Source organism: Podarcis melisellensis (assembly GCF_964234715.1).
Source record: "Podarcis melisellensis genome assembly, chromosome: 14".
NCBI classification, from domain to species: domain Eukaryota; kingdom Metazoa; phylum Chordata; class Lepidosauria; order Squamata; family Lacertidae; genus Podarcis; species Podarcis melisellensis.
Window position 1 is genome coordinate 50,379,269 of NC_138546.1, and position 19,621 is coordinate 50,398,889.

Below are 19,621 nucleotides of genomic sequence, written 5' to 3' on the forward strand. Positions count from 1 at the left end.
TCAGACTGAATATTGAAATTATGAACTGTTTGGCACAGCCCTGTTCCAGGCTGCTGTTCTTTGGATATGGTTTGATGCTTGCTTGTTTCTCAGCTGCTTCTCAGTGGGCATCTTGTCCTTGCCTTCCTTTGTCCATACCGGTGGTGTCTAATTCTGTTGGCTATGATGCAGCAAGTGGTTTTGTTTACAGGCATCATTGATGTCATCAACACAATCACAAGCGTCACCAGAGCCTGATTTTATGGCACCCCGGTTAAGTGAGGCTGAAGGCAGTGAGGGCAGAGGAAGAAGATACTGCCACATTCAACACAGCAGATCTTAACCGCTGCCAATTCTCTTCTCGCCTACTTGACAGATTCATATGAAGACAATGCCCGCAGCAATGTTCAGGCTGCTAACAGGACAGGAGACACCACTCTACATCTAACGCTCATCAAAAGAACTGAATGAGCCCAGCCATTCTAGAACCTTCAAGAGGAATTTTTGTATTTTGTAGGAACGGAAAGGGTTTGAACCAATTTGTGGATATATTCTGGAAACTCAACAGATCCAGCTTCTTTGCCTTTTTCTTCTCCATTTCTTTCTCTTTTAAACAACATTTTGTTGCCAAAAGATGAATCTGTTACTTATGGACCAATAACCAACTGACACCACCTTTCCAATACATGGAAGTATTTTGCAACTTCATCTACAAAGCCCTTTCCCTGTGGAAGCTGGCAGCATAGGGCGGCATCCACCACAAACGCCGCCCCCTGTGCAAACCCCACTGGCGTGTTGTCTGGGATCCAGCTGCAGGCAGTGGGGCCTGCGCAATCCCTCTGGCTGTGGAGTCTGCTTGTGGCATTTATTTGAACACTGACTGCGGCATGCCCGCCCCAGGTATGCACGCCTGCTGCTTCTAAGCAATGTGGCAAAACTGCCTGTGTGATTGGAGGAGAGAAGTGAGGGCAGGCCAGTCTCGAAATGACCAAGAATGTATGCACTTCTGGTTGGGGCTGGGGTTGGGGGGGGGGTGGAGTGTTTGATGCTAATCCAATGAAAAGCTACTGTTGTCCTTGGTATTCTTATTGACAAGTGTAACGTGTTAACAAGTTTTGATGAAACGTGACTTTAAGTGTGGAACAAGGGGCGGGGGCTGGTGGGGGTGATGGGGAGGAGGAGGTTTTTTTTAAAAAAGCAAAAACCCTGATGCAAAATAACAAGAGACTTGCCGCAATATAAAGCTGGATATTTATTTAGATCAAGTAAATTTATGGTTTGGAAACTGAAGTTTTTTAATGACTGAAATTGTTCTTATGGATTTGCATATGGGGTACAGGGGGTTCCTAGTTTTTAATATCCCACAACCTTCCATCTATTCCTCTTTGGTTGAACTTGAGTTTACTACCAGAAAGCCATGTTTAAATAGTTTTAAGGTCAATCCTGTTTCCTTTTTCTTGTTTTTTTCTGAGCCAACATGTGGTCTGAATGTAAATGATGGCTGCAAACGGGGAAGTCATCGCCATCAACAGTATTAGAATTTGTGGAGATGATAAACCGAGTACTAGTAATGTTGTGTTCATTATGAGATAAATGTCAACTGATGTAACCTTTTTGTCTTGATTTCTCTCTCTCTCCTTTTGGCCAAGGCCTTGAAAAAAACAATAATACACTGTGACTAAAGAAGCCTTACATGCAGTAACAGAAAAGCTTTAGGATTACTGTAGTTCAAGGAGTACCGCCGTAGATCTCTTGTTGCATGCAGGTGACCCTAGGAGAGAAATAATCGAGACTTGCTAATAAATTTGGAGTAATAAAGCACTGTGGCTTCTTTTGTTTGTTTTTGAAGTCTGCTTAGTGCAGGGATAGAAAACCTTCAACCCACAGGCCAACCCCCCCTCACCCGCCTGTTCACTTGGAGGTCTGGCCCCACCCGCTGCCAACAGTTCCCACCAAGGGGGTTCTGCCTCTGTGTGGGAAAAGGTCCCCCACCCCTCGCTTAGCAGGTGCGGCTGGTGGCACAGCTCCTGCCTCCTCCAAGGGGATTTGTGCAAGAGAGGCTGGGCAGAGCGCAGGCTTCCGCCACTGGGGCTTCATCTTGAAGTGACATTGCAGAAGGAATTTCCTGCTCACCATTCATCTTCCCCTCCAGAAATCAGCACTGCAGATTTTGAGGGAGTGCGAGTTAGTCACCTGGCTGCTTGGGCTTCCACTGGAGGTCACTGTAGTTTCATAATAGCAGAGCTGAAAAAGCATTTTCAGAGATGGTAATTTTGACATCTTTCTGAGCTGAAACTGCAAACAAATCCTTGGGGCTGGTGCTGTAGCAAAAGAGGCAAGGAGCGAGAGAGGTGCCCAGGAAGGCGCTGCCGTCTGTTGAATCAGCTTCTGTTGCGGCAGGGAGGGTGCAAGTGTTCCAGCTGCATAAGCGCTGGATGAAGAAGTGCTCAAGTTCTCACACAAACGTTTCTGCTTTCTGGAACCACTCCCAAGCCCCATAGGACAGCTCTGCAGTGAGCACTGGTTCTGGTTTGGTCCACAACTGCCAAATAAAAGGGGCATGAACTCAACCCCCACCCCCCACCCGTGAATACGGAACTTAGCTTTCCCCAGGGGTCCAGCTTGTAACTTAGAAGAATAGGGCACCCCAGATGTTGCCAGACCATGGGCTCTGGCCAACACAGTCTCTGGTCAGGGATGACGGGCATTGGTCCAACGGTATTTAGTAGGTTACAAGTGCCCCATCCCACTATCCTGGGTTCAATCTTAGAATTGTCAATATCAGTGGAGCAGAAATAACTTTAAAAAGGGGAAAACAGCACATCAGTTAGCGAAAAAAAGGGGGGGACATAGTCAATAAACACATCAAACCCCCTCCCCCAGAAACCCAACAGAAATTCCACATATTGATTACAGAAAATCAATTCTGGAAGATGCAGTGTCCGGAAATACATTTTTTCTTTTTTCTTTTTATTAAAACACTGTTCAGAATTAGTTAAAACACTTTTGAGGTACAGTGAATAAAATACAACTTCTAAGTTGTAAAGCAGGGTCATCGCAGCTTGGCAACCGGGGGGGGCGGTGCCCTCCAGCCCCAAGCATGTCCTTCAAAACTTTTAAAAGCAACTTCTTTGAATGAGAAAAAGTATGTGTCTGTGTTCGTTTGTTAAATAATAAACCAGTGGTCTTTTGCAAAAGGAGCCCCTTCAATATGCAGCCACAGGAACCGGGGCGCTGTGCCACGGAAAGTTAAGATCCATGAAAGGAAGACTCTTCCGGGGTGTCTGTTGGGTTTGCTTTGCCTTTAATGCCCCCCCCCCCCCGATGCTGGGCTCCCCCAGAGGCCTGCAATGGAGCTGGAATATTCCTCTGTGGAGCAGCCACAGTACTTTGTCAAAGGATGGTTTCTCGACAGACTCCAATTAAACTGTGTGGTCTCTCTAAGCTGGGGCCAATGTGGGTCCTGCGTGACAAGGCCACCGGAGAGCTCAGTGCCCCACAGCTCTGTAGGTGGAGGTCTTCCTGAAGCCGTTTTCTTGAGGTATCCACATTCTGTCGGGAGCTCATGATCACCTGCAGAGAAAGAGGAGAGGCACAAGTTGAGAGCAAGGAGGAAAGCGAGATACAGAGCAGAGCCAGAGGTGGGCAGACTGCAGACTTCTGGGACGGAAGGTTACGTTACTTTTTCCTTTATTCATATTCTGCCTTTTGGACCCACAAAAACACTAAGAGACAGCAAGAAAAAGTACTTAAACAGAAGCTCCGCCTTTTAGGGGTCTGAGGCAAGGGGTGCAGCAAGGCAAGTGGAATAGCTTGCCCCTGATGGTTCCAAGCAGGCGCTTGTAGCAAAATTTGCTGCTGCTTTTTAAAAAGCTAGAACCCTGAGAGCCACCGCCTGGGGCAAAATGGGGGGGGGGTCTGGGTGGTGGTGGTGGAGCCGGATGCAAAATCGCGGTTCAAGGAGTCAAGCCAGTTACCTGCTGGCACTCTGTGGGGTGCACCGTGGGACGACCTGCACCCCCAAATTACCTCTGAGTCACTATAGATCACAGAATTGTGATCTTTATTCCCTAGCCAGGAGCCCATCACAAAATCATACAAGTGTAAAAAAATTAAAAGTACACCGATCAAAACATAATGAAAACAGAGAACATAATCTGGTGAAACATCCAACATCTTAGGAAGGTAGGAAACTGGATGGTGATGAACTACAATTGATGGCCCTTGTGGTCTCTTCCAACTCTATGATTCTATGATTCTATGAATTCCCATCAGCCCCAGCAAGTGTGGCCAATGGCCAGGGATGATGGAAGTTGTAGTTTAGTAACACCTGGAGAATCAATCAGCTTCTCACTTGCATCTTTTCTCACCTTCATTTCAGTTCCCCACCTACTTCGTTTGCCTTGTTTTCTCTGAGATGGTGGCAAACCCTCCCCCCGATTTCTCCCTGTCAGTTTACTTCTTCCATGCCTTCCAGCCTGTTTTTCCTTCTTCTGCCAGCCCTGCCTTTCTACATCCCACTCTCCTCTAGTGTGTGTTTCCCTCTGTGTGAATCTGCCAGCCCACTTGAAGATTCCTGCAGTTACACCCCCCCCCCCCGGCTGAGTCCCTGCCTTCCTGCCTGCATGAACCTTCCTCTGTTGAGTTTGCTTGGCTGATGTGCATCTATGAGTCCCTGTGTCTGCCTGCCTGCCTGCCTTCTCCTATGCCCGCCCCCCACCTCTGCTTTGCTGGCCTGTTTGGTCCCCATCTGGCCACATCTGTAATGTTGGCACTGCCATGCAAAAGGGGCTGGGGCATTCCGCACATGTACATGGAATCTGATAATAGCTGCATCCACGTTGATACTGAGCTCAAAGCAACCTAACTGTGACTAGTTTTGATATCAAATTTGAAAGTAGCAATTTCGCAGAGATCCCTAATCTGGAGGGTGTCGGCTGCCCTCTGCCTGCCCTGGCCATTGCCTTCGCTCTGTTGTTCCCCAGTGACTGGTATCCAGCAGCAAACTGCCTTGGAACAAGGAGATTCTACCATGGCCGTCGTTACCCAAACCAAAACGTCAAAGCTGCCCACCTGGTCAATGATGTTTGCACTGAAGATGGCTTCTTCCATGTGCCGCTCGTCAGACTTGATGACCGACCGGATGCTGTTCACCACATGACGCACCTCCGGGGGAAGGTTGCAGTTTGAGTGCTCCAAAAACTTGGCCACCAGGATCTTCGTGTCCTTGTAGGCTTGCAGGTCCACCAGAGAGTGGGGACGCTCCTTGCAGATGGTCTGGAAGGCCTTTGGCTTCCGGGAGCGTTCAGCCTTTTTGGGGTCCCTCAGTTTTCCCACTGGATGGAGCTGGTTTCTGGAGTCCTGATAAGCAGAGGCAGCCACGTGAGGACCAGAGGCAGGAACTAAAACCAAACAGGAAGGAGAAATGTTACGAAGGCGGTGGGGAGAAACAGCGCTAATTCAGACACAAAGCCCACAGCGCGTTCAGTGGGTCATTGTTACCACCACCAGTGCCTACAGACAGAGCCGGCCCACTCATGAGACAGATGGAAGCAGCTGCTGTGGGCAGCAGAATCCAGGGGGGGTGTGCCTGTTCCTGCTGCCGGGGTTGAGCTCTCCTGGGACTTTGTGAGATCTCGCTGCAAGCTAGTACGTGAGGCTTTGGCAGGGTTGGGGGCAGCTGGGCAGCACCTTCCCATTTCACCTGAGGCAGCAAAATGAGACAGACACACGCCTGGCTGTATAAATCATTATTCGGATATTATAATAATTGTTCTGATTGTTCAATGCCTGCCCTGTCATGATCAGTCAGCTCTCTAGTCCTCTTTGTGTACTACTCATGCAAAGGGGGCACCACATGGGGGGGGGGAAGCTGTGGCCTTCTGCCAGTGGTCCATCCCCTGGTATCACACATTGCATGCAATATATGCATATATAAGAGAAATGCACACCAAATGCTGAGGCTAACTTGATAACAGAAAGAAAATGAGCCTTCAGTGTCATTGGTCCAGTCCTGTGGAATGCTCTGCCACTGGATATTCAGCAGGCACCTTCTGTGCCGAATTTTAAATGCTGGCAGAAAAGTTTTCTTTTCTGCCAGGTCTATGCAGCCAATTAAGAATACATCCTTTTAATGTGATTTTTAATATGGTTTTATGTATTTTTGCTGGAAACCAGTTTGATATTTTTAATGAAATAGTTGTCTATTAAATATTTTTATAAATTAATAAATAAAATGCTGACAATATTTTAAAAAATGCTAACTGATGCATTAGTGGCAAACTGAACTTTAAATGGAAAAATGAAAAACAGAAGAGAATGCAGTGTTGACAGGTGTGTTCACCCCGCAGTCCAACAACATCTGGAAATGTTATGTTTGTTTTTTTAATTTATAACATTTAGATGCCACCTTTCCTCCAAGGAGCTCAAGGAAGAACACATCTTTATTCTTCTCCCCACTTTTGTCCCCAGAACAACCTTGTGAGGTAGGTTAGGCTGAGAGGGAGTGACTGGCCAAAATCCCCCTGGTGAGCAACACCCCTGAGGGGGGATTCAAACCCTGGTCTCCCAGGTCCTGGTCTGGCACTCTAACCACTACACTGCCACTGGCTCTGTTGACCAGTATCTCAGCAGGCGACACTCACCTTCAGTGGCAGACGAACATGACAGAGGGTCACTAGTGGATCGGACTATGCTGGGAATCCTGGTCTTCCTCGTGCGCTGTTGGGCCATCCTCTCTGGGCAGCTGTGGGGCAAACTGTTTGCAGGCACTGAGCAATGGGCATGGTGAGTCTGTGGCCCAGCGGGTGGGATGAAGACCCCGCAACACACCTTCCGTGGCTTCTGAGGGGGTGTGGTTTTGCATTCTCTGACTGAGCTGCGTGAATCTCTCCTGGAGGCAGTGAAGTTCTCTGAGGAACAGTCTGAGGAGCGACTACGGAAGCAGCTCTCGGGCTCCTGGCCACCAGACCCATTCACAGAGGTCTGGCTGGCCTCGTCGCCTGGGGAACCCTGGGAGCGAGTCCTATGCAGCCCACAACGGATGCTGTAGTCTAAGCTGGAGCAGCTCCTATTTACGGCACCTTTGTGGGCTGCTTCGTATGAAGAGAAGTCCGTGGAAAGGAGGGACCCCTGGACTTCCAGGGAACAGAGGTCCTCTGAGGAGTAGCTGAGGTGCTCAGGGGTGTCAGCTGCTTCAGAGGCCACATGCGAAGTGCTGTCTGCCGAGGCTGCAAAACAGAGCCGAGTCAGAAACTGCTGCAGTGCCACTATTGAGCACAGGCCAGCCTGGTTTTATGATACTATCAAAAATGCAAATGAACAGAGGAGTAGTGTCATAAAGTGCCAACCTGGTTTAAATCAGCTGCACTGGTTGCCACTTCATTTCCCGGCTCAATTCAAGGTGCCCTAAATATTCAGGCCCCAAATATCTGAAAGACCCCCTTCTTTGCTAAAGACCCTTTCAGGTGCTGAGCTCAGCAGAGAGGGGTCCTCTTGGTAGTTCCTCTGTCCGCATAGGTTCAGGGGGTGGCAACCCAGGAGAGCCTTCTCTGTGGTGGCCCCTACGTTGTGGAACTCCCTCCCCACATAAGTGCACCTGACACCTATATTATACAGCTTTCAGAGAATGCTGCAGATGCGCCTCTTTACCCCTACCCTTATATTTTTTTGGACCCACCTGCCTTATGACTGTAAGTTGTTTTAAATGGTTTTTAAATTGTGTTTTAAAGCTGTAATCCACCCTGGGACCCTGGGCTGAAGGTACTGCAACATTCTTGATCATTATGTTTCTCATGTAGCCCTGAATCCTGAAGCCTGTGCTCTAACAAAAAGCCCTTGTTCCTTTGGGTGATTCACTTGTTTTCAGATAAACTTCCCAGATTTCTTAAATTCTTGGGAAACTCATCTATTTTCCTTCATTTGTCTAGTGGTGTTCTTCCTACAAGCAACTCTCCATGTCCTCTTCTAAGGAAAACCCCAAGGAAGGTTAAATGAAAGTTTCCCATATTTGGAGCTGGCTGGCATGTGCAGGCGCATCCTTTGACGAGCGCAAGATAAAGCAATGAGTCCCACACACGAATTTGCCTGGTGCAGATCTAATGCCTCTCTTAATTGCCTCTGATTTTGTGATTTCAGCTGCCAGGTACAGTATCTTCATCATCATCATCATCATGTTATTTGTACGCTGCCTTTCCATGGTTAAAACCAGAGCTTTTTTCCAGGGGGCACTCAAGGGTATGCAGTACCAGCACCTCTTTTTGTGGTTGTCAAAAAGTGTGGCACTTACTCTAACAACTTCATGGTGAGTACAGGCACCTATTTTTCTAGGAAAAAAGCACTGGTTCAAACCATGGTCAAGGCAGTTTACAACATGAAAAGATTTACATAATTACAAAACATTACAAAAATGTCATAAACAATAAATAAAACACTTCAGAAAGTACACAGCCAAATTGAACAATGGCCACATAAATCACAATAAGATCTAAAAATAAAGATACAAAAAATTAATATTGACAACACCCCAGCCCAAGTGTCTGCTCAGCAGCCTCAGCTTTTGCAGCTGGAGTCAGTCTGGGCCCGCCTTCCCCAGGCCAGGTGGAAAAGGCCTGCAAGGCAGGGAGCAGGTTTTCCCGGAGTCACAGCCAAGGTGGCCTGTGGTCACAAGTACAAAGTGGTCAAAGTGGGCATGAGCCCTGTGCCAATGAATGAGCAGTGCATAGATCACCTTGGCTGCTGAAGCCTGCTGTGGTGTTTCTCTCACCCAGACTGGGCTCTGTGACTTGCTGGTCCACAGCGGCGACCTGTGAATAGCAAAGAAAAGCAAAGAAAATCAGGAGCGGAAGCTAATGGAACCAGAGCATTCATCATCAAAGAAATCACTCGAGATTTAGCTGCTCACAGCCCAGTCTTGTGCATGTTGATTTGGAAGTCCCATGGAGCCATGCTGGATCCTGAACCAGCTTTTCTGCGGTCATATGCTGACATCAGACCCCGTCCCTGTGCCATCTCCAGGCCGATACTCCACAGGGATCTCACTGCTCCATTGAGCCCTAAGGGGCAGACCTGACTTGTACTCAGAATTCCAGTCCAACATGGTGAACATGGAAGCAGGAGAGTCTTTGATCCAGTAGGCTTTTGCCTCTGGTACTACCCACTGTTGGCCTGTGGCAGGAAAAAAGGGAAAAAGTTGCCCATCCCTGCTTAGGTTGCTGCTTGCCATCTGAGGAAAGGGCAGTAGCTCACTGGGAGAGCATCTGCTTTGCATGCAGAAGGTCCCAGATTCAATCCCTGTCTAACTCTTTCTGAAGAAGAGTTGTTTCTGATCATGTGATTTATACTTGCTCCCCATTTGCATGGAATTACATTAGCCTTCCTCAAACTGTCACCCCCCCCTAAACTCCCAAAATGCCTGAGCATTGGTCATGCTGGCTGAGACTGATAAAAGCTGGGTTGGACAGGTTGGGCACAGATGAAGAGTGATCAGATCCTGAATTCCTTGAACCCTTCTATCCCAGCTTGATCACTGAGATCACCAGCAGGAGTGTCGTTGGTCATTCCCTGAGCTGGCTCAATGGACAATCAGAAACAGAGCCTTTAGTGTCATCGGCCCAATCCTGAGATTCAGCACACCTTCTGGGGCAAGTTTCAAAGGCCTCCTGACTATGCAGGCCATGAAGAAGGCATCTTTCCACAATAGTTACCTGATTTCTACTTTTAACTTATTTTTGATGGTTTTCGTTGTACAGTGTTATAGTTTATTGCTGTAAACCACTTGGATTTTTTTATTAAAAAATGACATAGCAGTATATGAATAATTTTTAAACAAACATACAAACAAACAAAATCCTCGCCCTAGTGGTCTCTCTCACCTGATTGGCTGGGCTTTGTCCAATAACTGCTTCATAGGGAGGGGGCAGCTCAGACGGATAGAGCATTCCAGGGCTGTTGATGGCAACCTCGTACAAAGCGCCAAAGGGTGAGTGAGGAAAGTCCAGGTGGAGCCCTCTAAAGAAGCACACACACAATGACAACAATAATCAGCAATAGAGAAAGCCATCAACAACTGCGGCTTTAACATTTAATCAACAAATCAGTTCAATCGATTAAATCAACTTTTGCTCAGATGAAAGATGTGACCTGATTAATTGGATGGCAGACATTTCTATAAAAAAAATCTGATTTCTTTTTGAAGGCAACTACTTCAAGTTGGGGACGCAGGTGGCGCTGTGGGTTAAAGCCTCAGCGCCTAGGACTTGCCGATCGAAAGGTCGGCGGTTCGAATCCCTGCGGCGGGGTGCGCTCCCGCTGCTCGGTCCCAGCGCCTGCCAACCTAGCAGTTCGAAAGCACCTCCGGGTGCAAGTAGATAAATAGGGACCGCTTACCAGCGGGAAGGTAAACGGCGTTTCCGTGTGCGGCTCTGGCTTGCCAGAGCAGCGATGTCACGCTAGCCACGTGACCCGGAAGTGTCTCCGGACAGCGCTGGCCCCTGGCCTTTTAAGTGAGATGGGCGCACAACCCCAGAGTCTGTCAAGACTGGCCCGTACGGGCAGGGGTACCTTTACCTTTACCTTTACTTCTTAAAAGTGCAGAGGACAAGCAACCCCTTAGCAGAGGCATCCCCCTTTCACTCACCCACAGGAGGGAATGCCTCTTTCAAGATTATTCCTGCTCTGATGCATTTGGGTCATCTAAAGACAAAAGATGGCATGCTTCTTGCAAAGGCATGCCAATTTACCACCGTACTCAATGAATTAACTACTGTAAATGTTGTAGGATTTATCAGCTAAGACTTGTTTTGAACTTAAGGAACAGACCTACTAAGAACATCTACAATGAATGAATGAAAATGCTGCCTATTTGAACTGAGCCTGCGGCTCCCAGGAGTGCATTGCTATCTTTAAAAGCCAGCAGCAGCCCTGGAAGAATCCCTCTTTGCTGTCTGGGGACAGGGCAGCAGACCAAGAGCCCTTTGCTGAGTACCAGCTCATTCATCTCTCTTGTGTGAACGGTTAGTCACAGGCTAAAGAAATCATTTACCTTTGTGCTTCTATCACAGGAGTGCATGTGTACTCGGGTGGGTAGTAGGGTGGGGGTGGAATTGGAGGGATGAACTCGTCAAAATCCAAGGTCTGGTGCCCCAAGATAGTCCCATGGGGCGTCATACAGTCAGGGTTGGCAGAATGAGATCTCTGCGGCAGGAACTGTGTGATACAAGCAGGAGATTCAAGATGCATTAGGAACAGCACTCAGTAGCTTCTAGGAAGTTCATGCAGCAGGAGGAAGCACATCAGCCGCAAGTCAGACAAAAGGCAAAAACACATTTCCAAAGAACGCCCGTATAGGAGTAAGGAATCACTGCGTAATGTATGTTAGAGGGAATGGTACCTCCTTCTAATTACTATGACACACAATCAGCATCATTATCTTCATCACCGTCACACATTTATTTGTAAGGCCCCTCCCACAAGATTTGGCTGTAGAAAAAAGCCTCAAAGCAGTTTACAAAAAGATAAAACAATAATATTATAAAGTAAAATTTACAACAATAATTTAAAGCATACAAAAAGTAAAAATACTACAGCAGGTTAAATTCACAGCAGCTTTCTAAGCATCTGAGCAGACTTGTCTAAATAAGAATGTTTTGAGCTGGCACTGAAAAGAGTAGAGTGAAGGCCCCTGCTTCATCTCAACAGGCAGGGAGTTCCAAAGTGTATGTGCTGCCCCACTAAATGATTGAGTTCATACAAATGCAGAAAGGGCATTATGAGGAACCTGTAGTAGTGCCAATTCTGCCAATGAAGCACTTGAGTGGGCACAAGTTGGTAAAGGTATCTCATAGTTTAGAGACAAAGAGAGGGGAGGAGGGAGTCTAGTCTAATCTAGTATATATTTTAGAAAACGATTTGTCCATTTGTTCCCTACGGTCAGCCACCTCTAGAGATATCATTGCCACACTCAGCACAAGGGATCCTAAGGTGGGGCAGTGGTCTTCATTGGCTTTTGAACACCATAAACCATACTACAACTAATCCAGAATGCGGCAGCTAGACTGGTGACTGGGAGCAGCCGCCGAGACCATATAACACCGGTCTTGAAAGACCTACATTGGCTCCCAGTATGTTTCTGAGCCTTGAAAGCCCTAAACGGCCTCGGTCCAGTATATCTGAAGGAGCGTCTCCTCCCCCATCGTTCTGTCCGGACACTGAGGTCCAGCTCCGAGGACCTTCTGGCGGTTCCCAATTGCGAGAAGCCAAGCTACAGGGAACCAGGCAGAGGGCCTTCTCGGTAGTGGCGCCTGCCCTGTGGAACACCCTCCCGCCAGATGGCCAAAAGAAAAACAACTACCAGACTTTCAGAAGATCTCTGAAGGCAGCTCCTGTTTAGGGAAGTTTTTAATGTTTAATAGAATAATTTATTTTAATATTTTGTTGGAAGCCACCCAGAGTGGCTGGGGAGACCCAGCCAGATGGGAGGGGGTATAAATAAATAAATAATTATTATTATTAACAATAAGAATAATAATAATACTATAAATCTTGACGGCAGACCAAAACACGACTTTGGAATGACTATATCCATTTTTGGCAAAGGCCTCTCGGATAGCACCTCCAAACTCAGCACGAGGGTTGCTGGGGTGCAGATAGCAGTCTGTCACTGATTGGGCATATCAGGACAGTGATTGACTTGGTATATCTCATATAGTATTTATACTGGGTTTTTACAGCTTTAGATTAGAGGTGCTTTCTCCCGTAAGGTATGCAGTGCTACGTACCTATTATGCCACTGTATTAATTATTTTTCTCTTTTTGTCTTTCTTAAGAGTGGGTGCATGGAGCTTCCCAGGAAATTGTAGAAACCAACAATATTGTGATTTTTAAATGGATAGTGTAATTTGTGAATTTTGACTTGTCACACAACAACAACAACAACAACAACCTATTATTTATACCCTGCCCATCTGGCTGAGTTTCCCCAGCCACTCTGGGCGGCTTCCGACAGAGTCTTCTATCTCATCTTGGGAACCCTCATGACAAGTTTGGTGATGATATCACAAGAGGTGACCAAACCTATACTAAACACAGCTTGTGTCACACCAAAGTCACATTCTGGTCACCATCTTGATTCAAAATGGCATCCACCAGTCAAGTGATGACAACAACCACTGCCTCACCTCGGGAACCTTCACCCCAGTATCTCGAGAGCCATCCAAATACCATATTGCCCCAAATATAAGCCACCCCCCTAATTCTGATCATGCAAAGTTACGAGTGTGGCTTATATTCGCAACCTTAGGCAACCCTGCAAGTGCCACTGCTGCGGATGGAGGAATCATAAAAGGGGGAAAGTTGCCAGGCAGCCTGTGCACTGCCCCCAAACACCGCTGCTGCAGCCGAAAAGTTTTTTTGGGGTGCCACTGCCTCCCACCCGTTACAGGATAGATCTTAGCGGGGGGGAGGAGCTGAGAAATAAGTGCGACGCAAACCAGCTGGGAAGTGGGTACGCCACACTCACGCCGCTGCAGGTGGACAACCACAAGGGGAGAGCACCAGGGAAGAGTGCTCATCACTTACCTGCGCTGGCAATTTTAAGGGAGCGGCTTATATTTGGGTACTGTCTTATTTTCTTTTTTACCCCTTGAATTTTAAAGGTGCAGCTTATGTGCGAGTGTGGCTTATATTCAGGCCAATATGGTACGTAGAAGACAAATTCCCCTAAAATATATAGTAGAGTCTCCCTTATCATTTTTCTCAAAGTTTGTAACTGTTTTCTCTACCTATGTAACAAAAAGGAAATAAGGACATATTTGATTAAAAAAAAGAAGAAGTTTGTGTGTGTATGTGCGCTGTCTCTGCTGGCTCCCAACCTCCGCTCCCTGCTCCCTGGGTAACACATGCCGTTCTTGACCTCCGCTCTCCTTGCCTCTTAGTCTTCCTGACACCAGTGGTGCCTTCAGACTGCTCACCTGGCCGCAAACCTACCTTTCACTCTTCTTTTCCTCTCTACTGTTTTCTCCGATTCCTTACCTGATTCCACAGCTTGCCTTGCCCCCAAGTCTGTCTCCACATTTCCCCCAAATGTCCCTACAATTTTGGTCCCTATCCTTCTGGGACTCAGTTCCTAGGTCCTCTGGGTCATTTGAGGCCACCATTCCCTTCCTTCTGATAGAAAAATTATGTGTGGCTGTTAAAAAGAAAGTATTTTGTAAGATTAAGCAGCAGGAAGCGCCAATAACTTTCATCCTGCACCCTAATATTGCATTCCTATTTCTAGAGCTGTGAAATTAAATCCCCATGAAAGTGTTATAAGAGTTATAAATCCTCCACATTTTTTGTGAACCGAGTCTCTGGATCCCTGATATATATTCTGAATTTAAGATATCACTTCCATGAGAAGTGTTGGAAGTCCAGTCTCTCTGGAATTATGAGACAACTGAACAGATTGTTGGCCCTTGGCTTGATTTCTGGCTCATGGAAGTTTCAGGAAGGCAACAAATTTCTGCCTGTCTCAGGGTTTTGCTTGAGCCTAAGAGTTTGGGGTAGGGTGCAGGCTGTGGGTTGCCTTTGAATGGACAGTGCACAGATAATTCCTGTGCCTGAACACAACACGGACCTATTGACTCCCAGGCAGAGAGAGGCCTTTGCCAACACCTGATGCTTCATCTCTAGTGGGAGATGCTGGGGAGTAAATTTGGGACCTTCTACACACAAAGCATGTGTTCTGTTACTGAACTATGGTCATCTCTACCAGAAGATCTTTTGATGAATGCATTCCAAAGTAGAAAACTGAGAGGCAGGCTGTTCAGTGAAACAGAACCTAATGAGACCCACAATGAATTATTATTCTCGTAATCCAGACATTGAACACAGTCCTTTAAGCCTGGAGGTGGGGATGAAGGAACAGGCAGCACCCTCAACGGGAATATCCTGCAACTGAGGGAGGAACCATAAACTTCCCCTGACCTGGGGCCCTCTGGACTGTGCAGGGCTACAACTCCCATAATTCCTGGCCTTTGGCTATTATGGCAGGGGCTGGTGGGAGTTGTAGTCCAGCAACTTATGGAGGGCACCAGGTTGGAGAATGCAATGTGACAACAATATTTTGTCACAGGCTCCTCTTGTTAATTCCTACTTCTCAAGATACACTGAGCAAGTTTACCATATAGTTCAGGTGAGGGCTGCTCTCAGAAGAAAATGAGAAGTAATATTCCTTGAGGCTTGACAAGTTTAAACTAATCCCACTTCCAATCCTACGGTAAATTTAAGCCAAGCTTAGCAAAGGGTGCGATTTCTGGTTCAGTTCATGCCTTCAGTTCAGCAGGACATTTAAGCGACAGACTCAGGATACCACAAGCACAACTCGTAATTTAAGGGCAAAGAATCGATGCTGAGGGGATTACTGAGCATGCAGGTCGTGGAAAGAGATTGGATGGCCGTGATGATATATGCCAGTTTCGTGTTGCTAAGGCGTAGAACCGCTGACAGAGGAAGAAGGGTTGGCATTTAGGACTGATTATGTGAACCACTAAGGCAAAGGAGGGTCATCATTTGGTGAAAAGGTAGAACATAAACAAAAATCTTAGAATTCTAGGGAGGATGCTGTTGTGTTTTCTTATGCATCTGACTTGTTAACTTTTAACTTGACTTTCATGCTTTTAATTTGCATGAAAGGACCCTAGTGTTCCTTTGCCCTTGTAAGATGTGGGCTCTGCTTGAAACCTGCCATGAGCAAGACCTGCTTGGCCATCCTTCAAACACCTAGAGCCGCTCCACTGACACCCCCTTCATCTCCTCCACACTGGAGAAGGGGAAGAGTGGATGTTTGGAACATCTGTTTCCCACAAGAGGGAATGTTCCAAAAGAAAAGGACGCTCTCACTAACTGCTCTAAGCCCCTGCGAGTGCTTTTCACAAGGACACTTGCTTGGAACATGCAGAACGCCTCAAGATCCTTTTCAGAGGAAATGGAGGGATCTCCTTTATCAGCACTTTCTATCATGCAGCAAAAAGAAAAAGAAAAAATGCAGAGCAAAAACCTGTAAAGGTATGGATGAGAAAAGCAACTGTACTTGACTCAGCAACACCCCCTACCGCTCAGCATGTTCCTTAGCACACACGTACATGCAAATCTCAGAACTTTTTCTACTCTCATTCCCATCAATTATTAAGCTGGACCTTAAAAACTACCTTGTTAACAACAGAGTTTATAAATGGGCCAAAAAATAAGCCATCGCCAAACAATTCCCTTTTCTTCCTCCCCTGGCTGATTCACACTTGTGTTGCTGTTTGATGTGCAGCACATAAGCTGCATCAGAGCAGAGCAAGGCTGGCCAATGTGGCGCCTTCCACATTGCCCTTCAGCTGTCTTTGGATTACAATTCTCACTATCCCTAACCATTGACCATGCTGGCTGGGCTGATGGCAGCTGGATTCCCACAACAGCTAAGAGGCACCATGTCAGATACAGTATTTATTTGTTCAGTGCAGTTCTTTGGAGAATCTCAGAATCTATTATTCTGAGCCCTGCTGACGGGAGGAGACTGGAGGGGGCTGACTGGAGGAGGCATCCCACCCTAGCTGGGGAACTGGAGCTGCCAGTCTGGACTTCCCCCACCCCTGCAGGCCAAAATGCCAGGTGGGCACGACATAGCCAAAAAAAGCTTCATGGGCCAAATGAGGAGGCTGGTGAGTCATTTGCCATGAGGGCCGAGACTGATGGACGTTGTGAGTCCAGAAACATCTGGAGAGGACCAGGTTGGGTACAGCTGGATTACATAAGAGGAAATGGGAGCTATGGATACAGAATAGCAGCATTCAACAGTTTCTAAGAGATCAAATGCTGAATCACAGCTCAGCTCAGCTGATGAGATCATCTGGAGGAGCATCCTTGGTCATTCCCCAGGCTCATTTGACATTGGCCCAGTCACGCAGAATGCTCTGCCAATAGAGATTCAGTACGTTTCTTCTCTGCCAGCTTTTAAATGCCAGCTGATAACTTTTCCATTGCTCCAGGCCTATGCGCCAATTAAGAATACATCCTTCCATGATGGTAAATTGATGCCTGTTTTAAACTTATTTTATATGGTTTCCATTATAGTTTTATTGCTGTTAACTTTGGTGTTTTTTATGACATAGTGGTAAACAAACAAACAAACAAACAAACACAAAGCCCCTGAAATGAGAATCTGGACTTGCCCCTTGGTGAGCCCCTTCAATATTGCATGGATACACCAAGGCAAGGGGGAAGAGATAGACGCATAACTGCACATTCTCATGCTGGAATTCACTTACCATTTGCAGAATGTCAGAGGAGACCATCTGCATGCAGCACATCGCAGTGGCCAGAGCACAGACAATAGTGGAGATGATATTGAGAGCACAAACGCTAAACAACAGGTCCTGCAGGGGGGGGGGGGGAGAGAGAGAGAGAGAGAGAGAGAGCGCAAGAATGTCACTCCTTATCAAAGCAAGACAGACGATGGGCGCTAAAAACATTTCCAGCAGATTGGATAATAAATGCTGTCAATGGTTATCTGCTTGATGTGGGTCTTTATTAGGCCTGTCCAATTTACACTGCACATAACCCTTTCATTCCTCAGAAACAAATGCGGGACCAACCCGTAGGAAAAATAAGTATGAAGCTCCTATAAAGGAAAATGCATCTGTTTGTATTGCGGCCACAAAAGCATTCCAGCAGCAACTCTTATTACAGTCTTTCTTTTTTCTTATTAGTCAATGAAATTCTGCAAGCATAATTATGCAACATTCCTGGCTACAATTTGATTTCCTACGGACACACACTTCCCTGGTGTGTGTGTGTGTGTGTGTGTGTGTGTGTGTATGTGTGTGTGTGTGTGAGCCAGATAAATCCGTAAGCAGCCATCCCTTAATTGAAATTGCTTTGGAAGGCAATAACTGTCTGCAAAGTGGAATATTGTAAATTTAGCTGTGATTCCTGCATTGTAGGAGGTTGGACTAGATGGACTAGAACTCTACAGTTCTGCGATTCTCTGAAGCAGCTAGATTCAAAGGTGGGAAGGGGAGCCACGGAATGCTCACAACCCGTCTTTTGCTGCCATGTGTGGTTTTCCTGGCCGCATGCTGGAGGAGCACCCTTGAGTCTTTTTCTAATTATAGCAACTCTCCTGCAATAAAAAACCCCAAAAGATTCTTGGGGCATCTTTAACACTAACAATTTTTGGGGGGCATAGGCTCATTCTTGGGCAGGGAGATAGCCAACATGCATAGTAGTCTCTACACCCATCAGGCTTCCAGATTCCCTTTTTCAGAATAGCAGATGCCTATGACAGAGGACAAATGCTCAGAGGTCACAGCTCAGTGGTAGAGCCCATACCTTGAATGCACAAGACCCCTAGGTTCAACTCTCGATACCTCCAGTGACAAGGATCACAGGAGGCGGGGGGGGGGGGGAGAGACCCTTCTCTGCCTGAGCCCTTGCCAAGCTGCCGTCAGTCAGAGCAAACAGTACTGAGCTCACTGGACCAGTGGCCTGGGGCAGCGGAAAGTAACTTCATAAAGTCAACTTGTTTTTGAAACTGGAGGGCATTTCAAAAGCAGCTGACTCACACTTGAGAACATACATAGGATAGCACAGGAAGCTATTAGTCCATCTAGCTCAGTATTGCCTACTCTGACTGGCAGTGGCTCTGCAGGGTCCTGGGCAGGAGACCTTCCCAACCCTACCTGGGGCAGCTTCCTTCATCTCTCAAAAAGTCACTTATATTTCAACTTTAGTTAAAGTGCAAATGTATTTAAATTTAAGCAGTCTAGTAATTGGTTCAGTAACAGATTATTAGTCAACCCCCACCCCCTAAAAAAGGTTGACAACTCCTTCCTAACTTGGAACTGCCATCTCCCCTCCAGTGTGAGACAATGCCGATTCTTTAATTTTTTTGGTCATCACCCCTCATTTGAAAATATTTGACTGATACTTCTCAATTTTGCACCTGATGATGAACAGTGGTGTCCTCAGAGGGTTTTCCCTGCTTTGTCATGCTATATCATCATCCTAAGGGTTTTTTTGTGGGGAAAGGATTCTGGTCCACATTTCCATCAAAATACTGATATCTGAAATAACAGACTGCTCCCCTTCCCCCACCTTCTTTTTCCCATTTTCAGAATTAATCTGGGGCCACCCACCTACAGCATAATTATAAAATTGCTCCCATGCTTATTTTACAGGACTTGTGGGGATATAACTTGATATATTACACCCCTGGCATGCAAACTGAATCACCCTCTATAGCTGCCACTGTACCTAATTAAAGACCGCTACTCCTAAAGTTAAGTGGCGCAAGACGGAGAAGAGAAACATTTGGAAAATTAAAGACATAAATTACGTTTTCTCTCAACCTTTTTCTCCTCCTCCTCCTCCTCTCATTGACAAATCTTACTTAACATCCATCTCTTTTTCAAGTGCTTGAAAGGAGGACAAGGGTCATGTGATCCTCAGCAACCTAAGAACTGGAAGGAATGCTTTGCTTCAACAGGGCAGCAGTCCACCATGTAAAACAAAACAAATCACAAACCTAGACCAGTGCAGCCTTTTAATTCAGTAGCACAAAACCCTCACCACAGACCCCTGGGAACATGCCTCACAACCCTCTGCACACCATTCCTGG

General features: G+C 46.7%; 2 protein-coding genes across 6 annotated transcripts in view; one reads left to right on the forward strand and one right to left on the reverse strand.

Annotated features, from left to right (window-relative positions):
* Window positions 1–1,800, forward strand: part of APBA2 (amyloid beta precursor protein binding family A member 2) — a 115,084-nt gene extending 113,284 nt beyond the window's left edge. For all 4 annotated transcript variants that reach the window (XM_081887648.1, XM_081887647.1, XM_081887650.1 and 1 more), the window contains one exon: window positions 356–1,800. In XM_081887648.1, coding sequence (XP_081743774.1) covers window positions 356–427 — 72 coding nt within the window. In that variant the 3' untranslated portion in view covers window positions 428–1,800. The remainder of the gene's footprint in view (window positions 1–355) is intronic.
* Window positions 1,801–2,914: 1,114 nt separating this feature from the next.
* Window positions 2,915–19,621, reverse strand: part of ENTREP2 (endosomal transmembrane epsin interactor 2) — a 210,035-nt gene continuing 193,328 nt past the window's right edge. Inside the window, exons 5-11 of one of the 2 annotated variants that reach the window (XM_081887677.1) lie at window positions 17,271–17,378; window positions 11,021–11,184; window positions 9,852–9,987; window positions 8,744–8,783; window positions 6,624–7,208; window positions 5,053–5,381; window positions 2,915–3,552 (exon numbers count right to left, since the gene is read on the reverse strand). In XM_081887677.1, coding sequence (XP_081743803.1) covers window positions 3,373–3,552; window positions 5,053–5,381; window positions 6,624–7,208; window positions 8,744–8,783; window positions 9,852–9,987; window positions 11,021–11,184; window positions 17,271–17,378 — 1,542 coding nt within the window. In that variant the 3' untranslated portion in view covers window positions 2,915–3,372. Of the gene's footprint in view, window positions 3,553–5,052; window positions 5,382–6,623; window positions 7,209–8,707; window positions 8,784–9,851; window positions 9,988–11,020; window positions 11,185–17,270; window positions 17,379–19,621 lie in introns of both variants that reach the window. The other variant, XM_081887676.1, reaches the window with a different exon arrangement.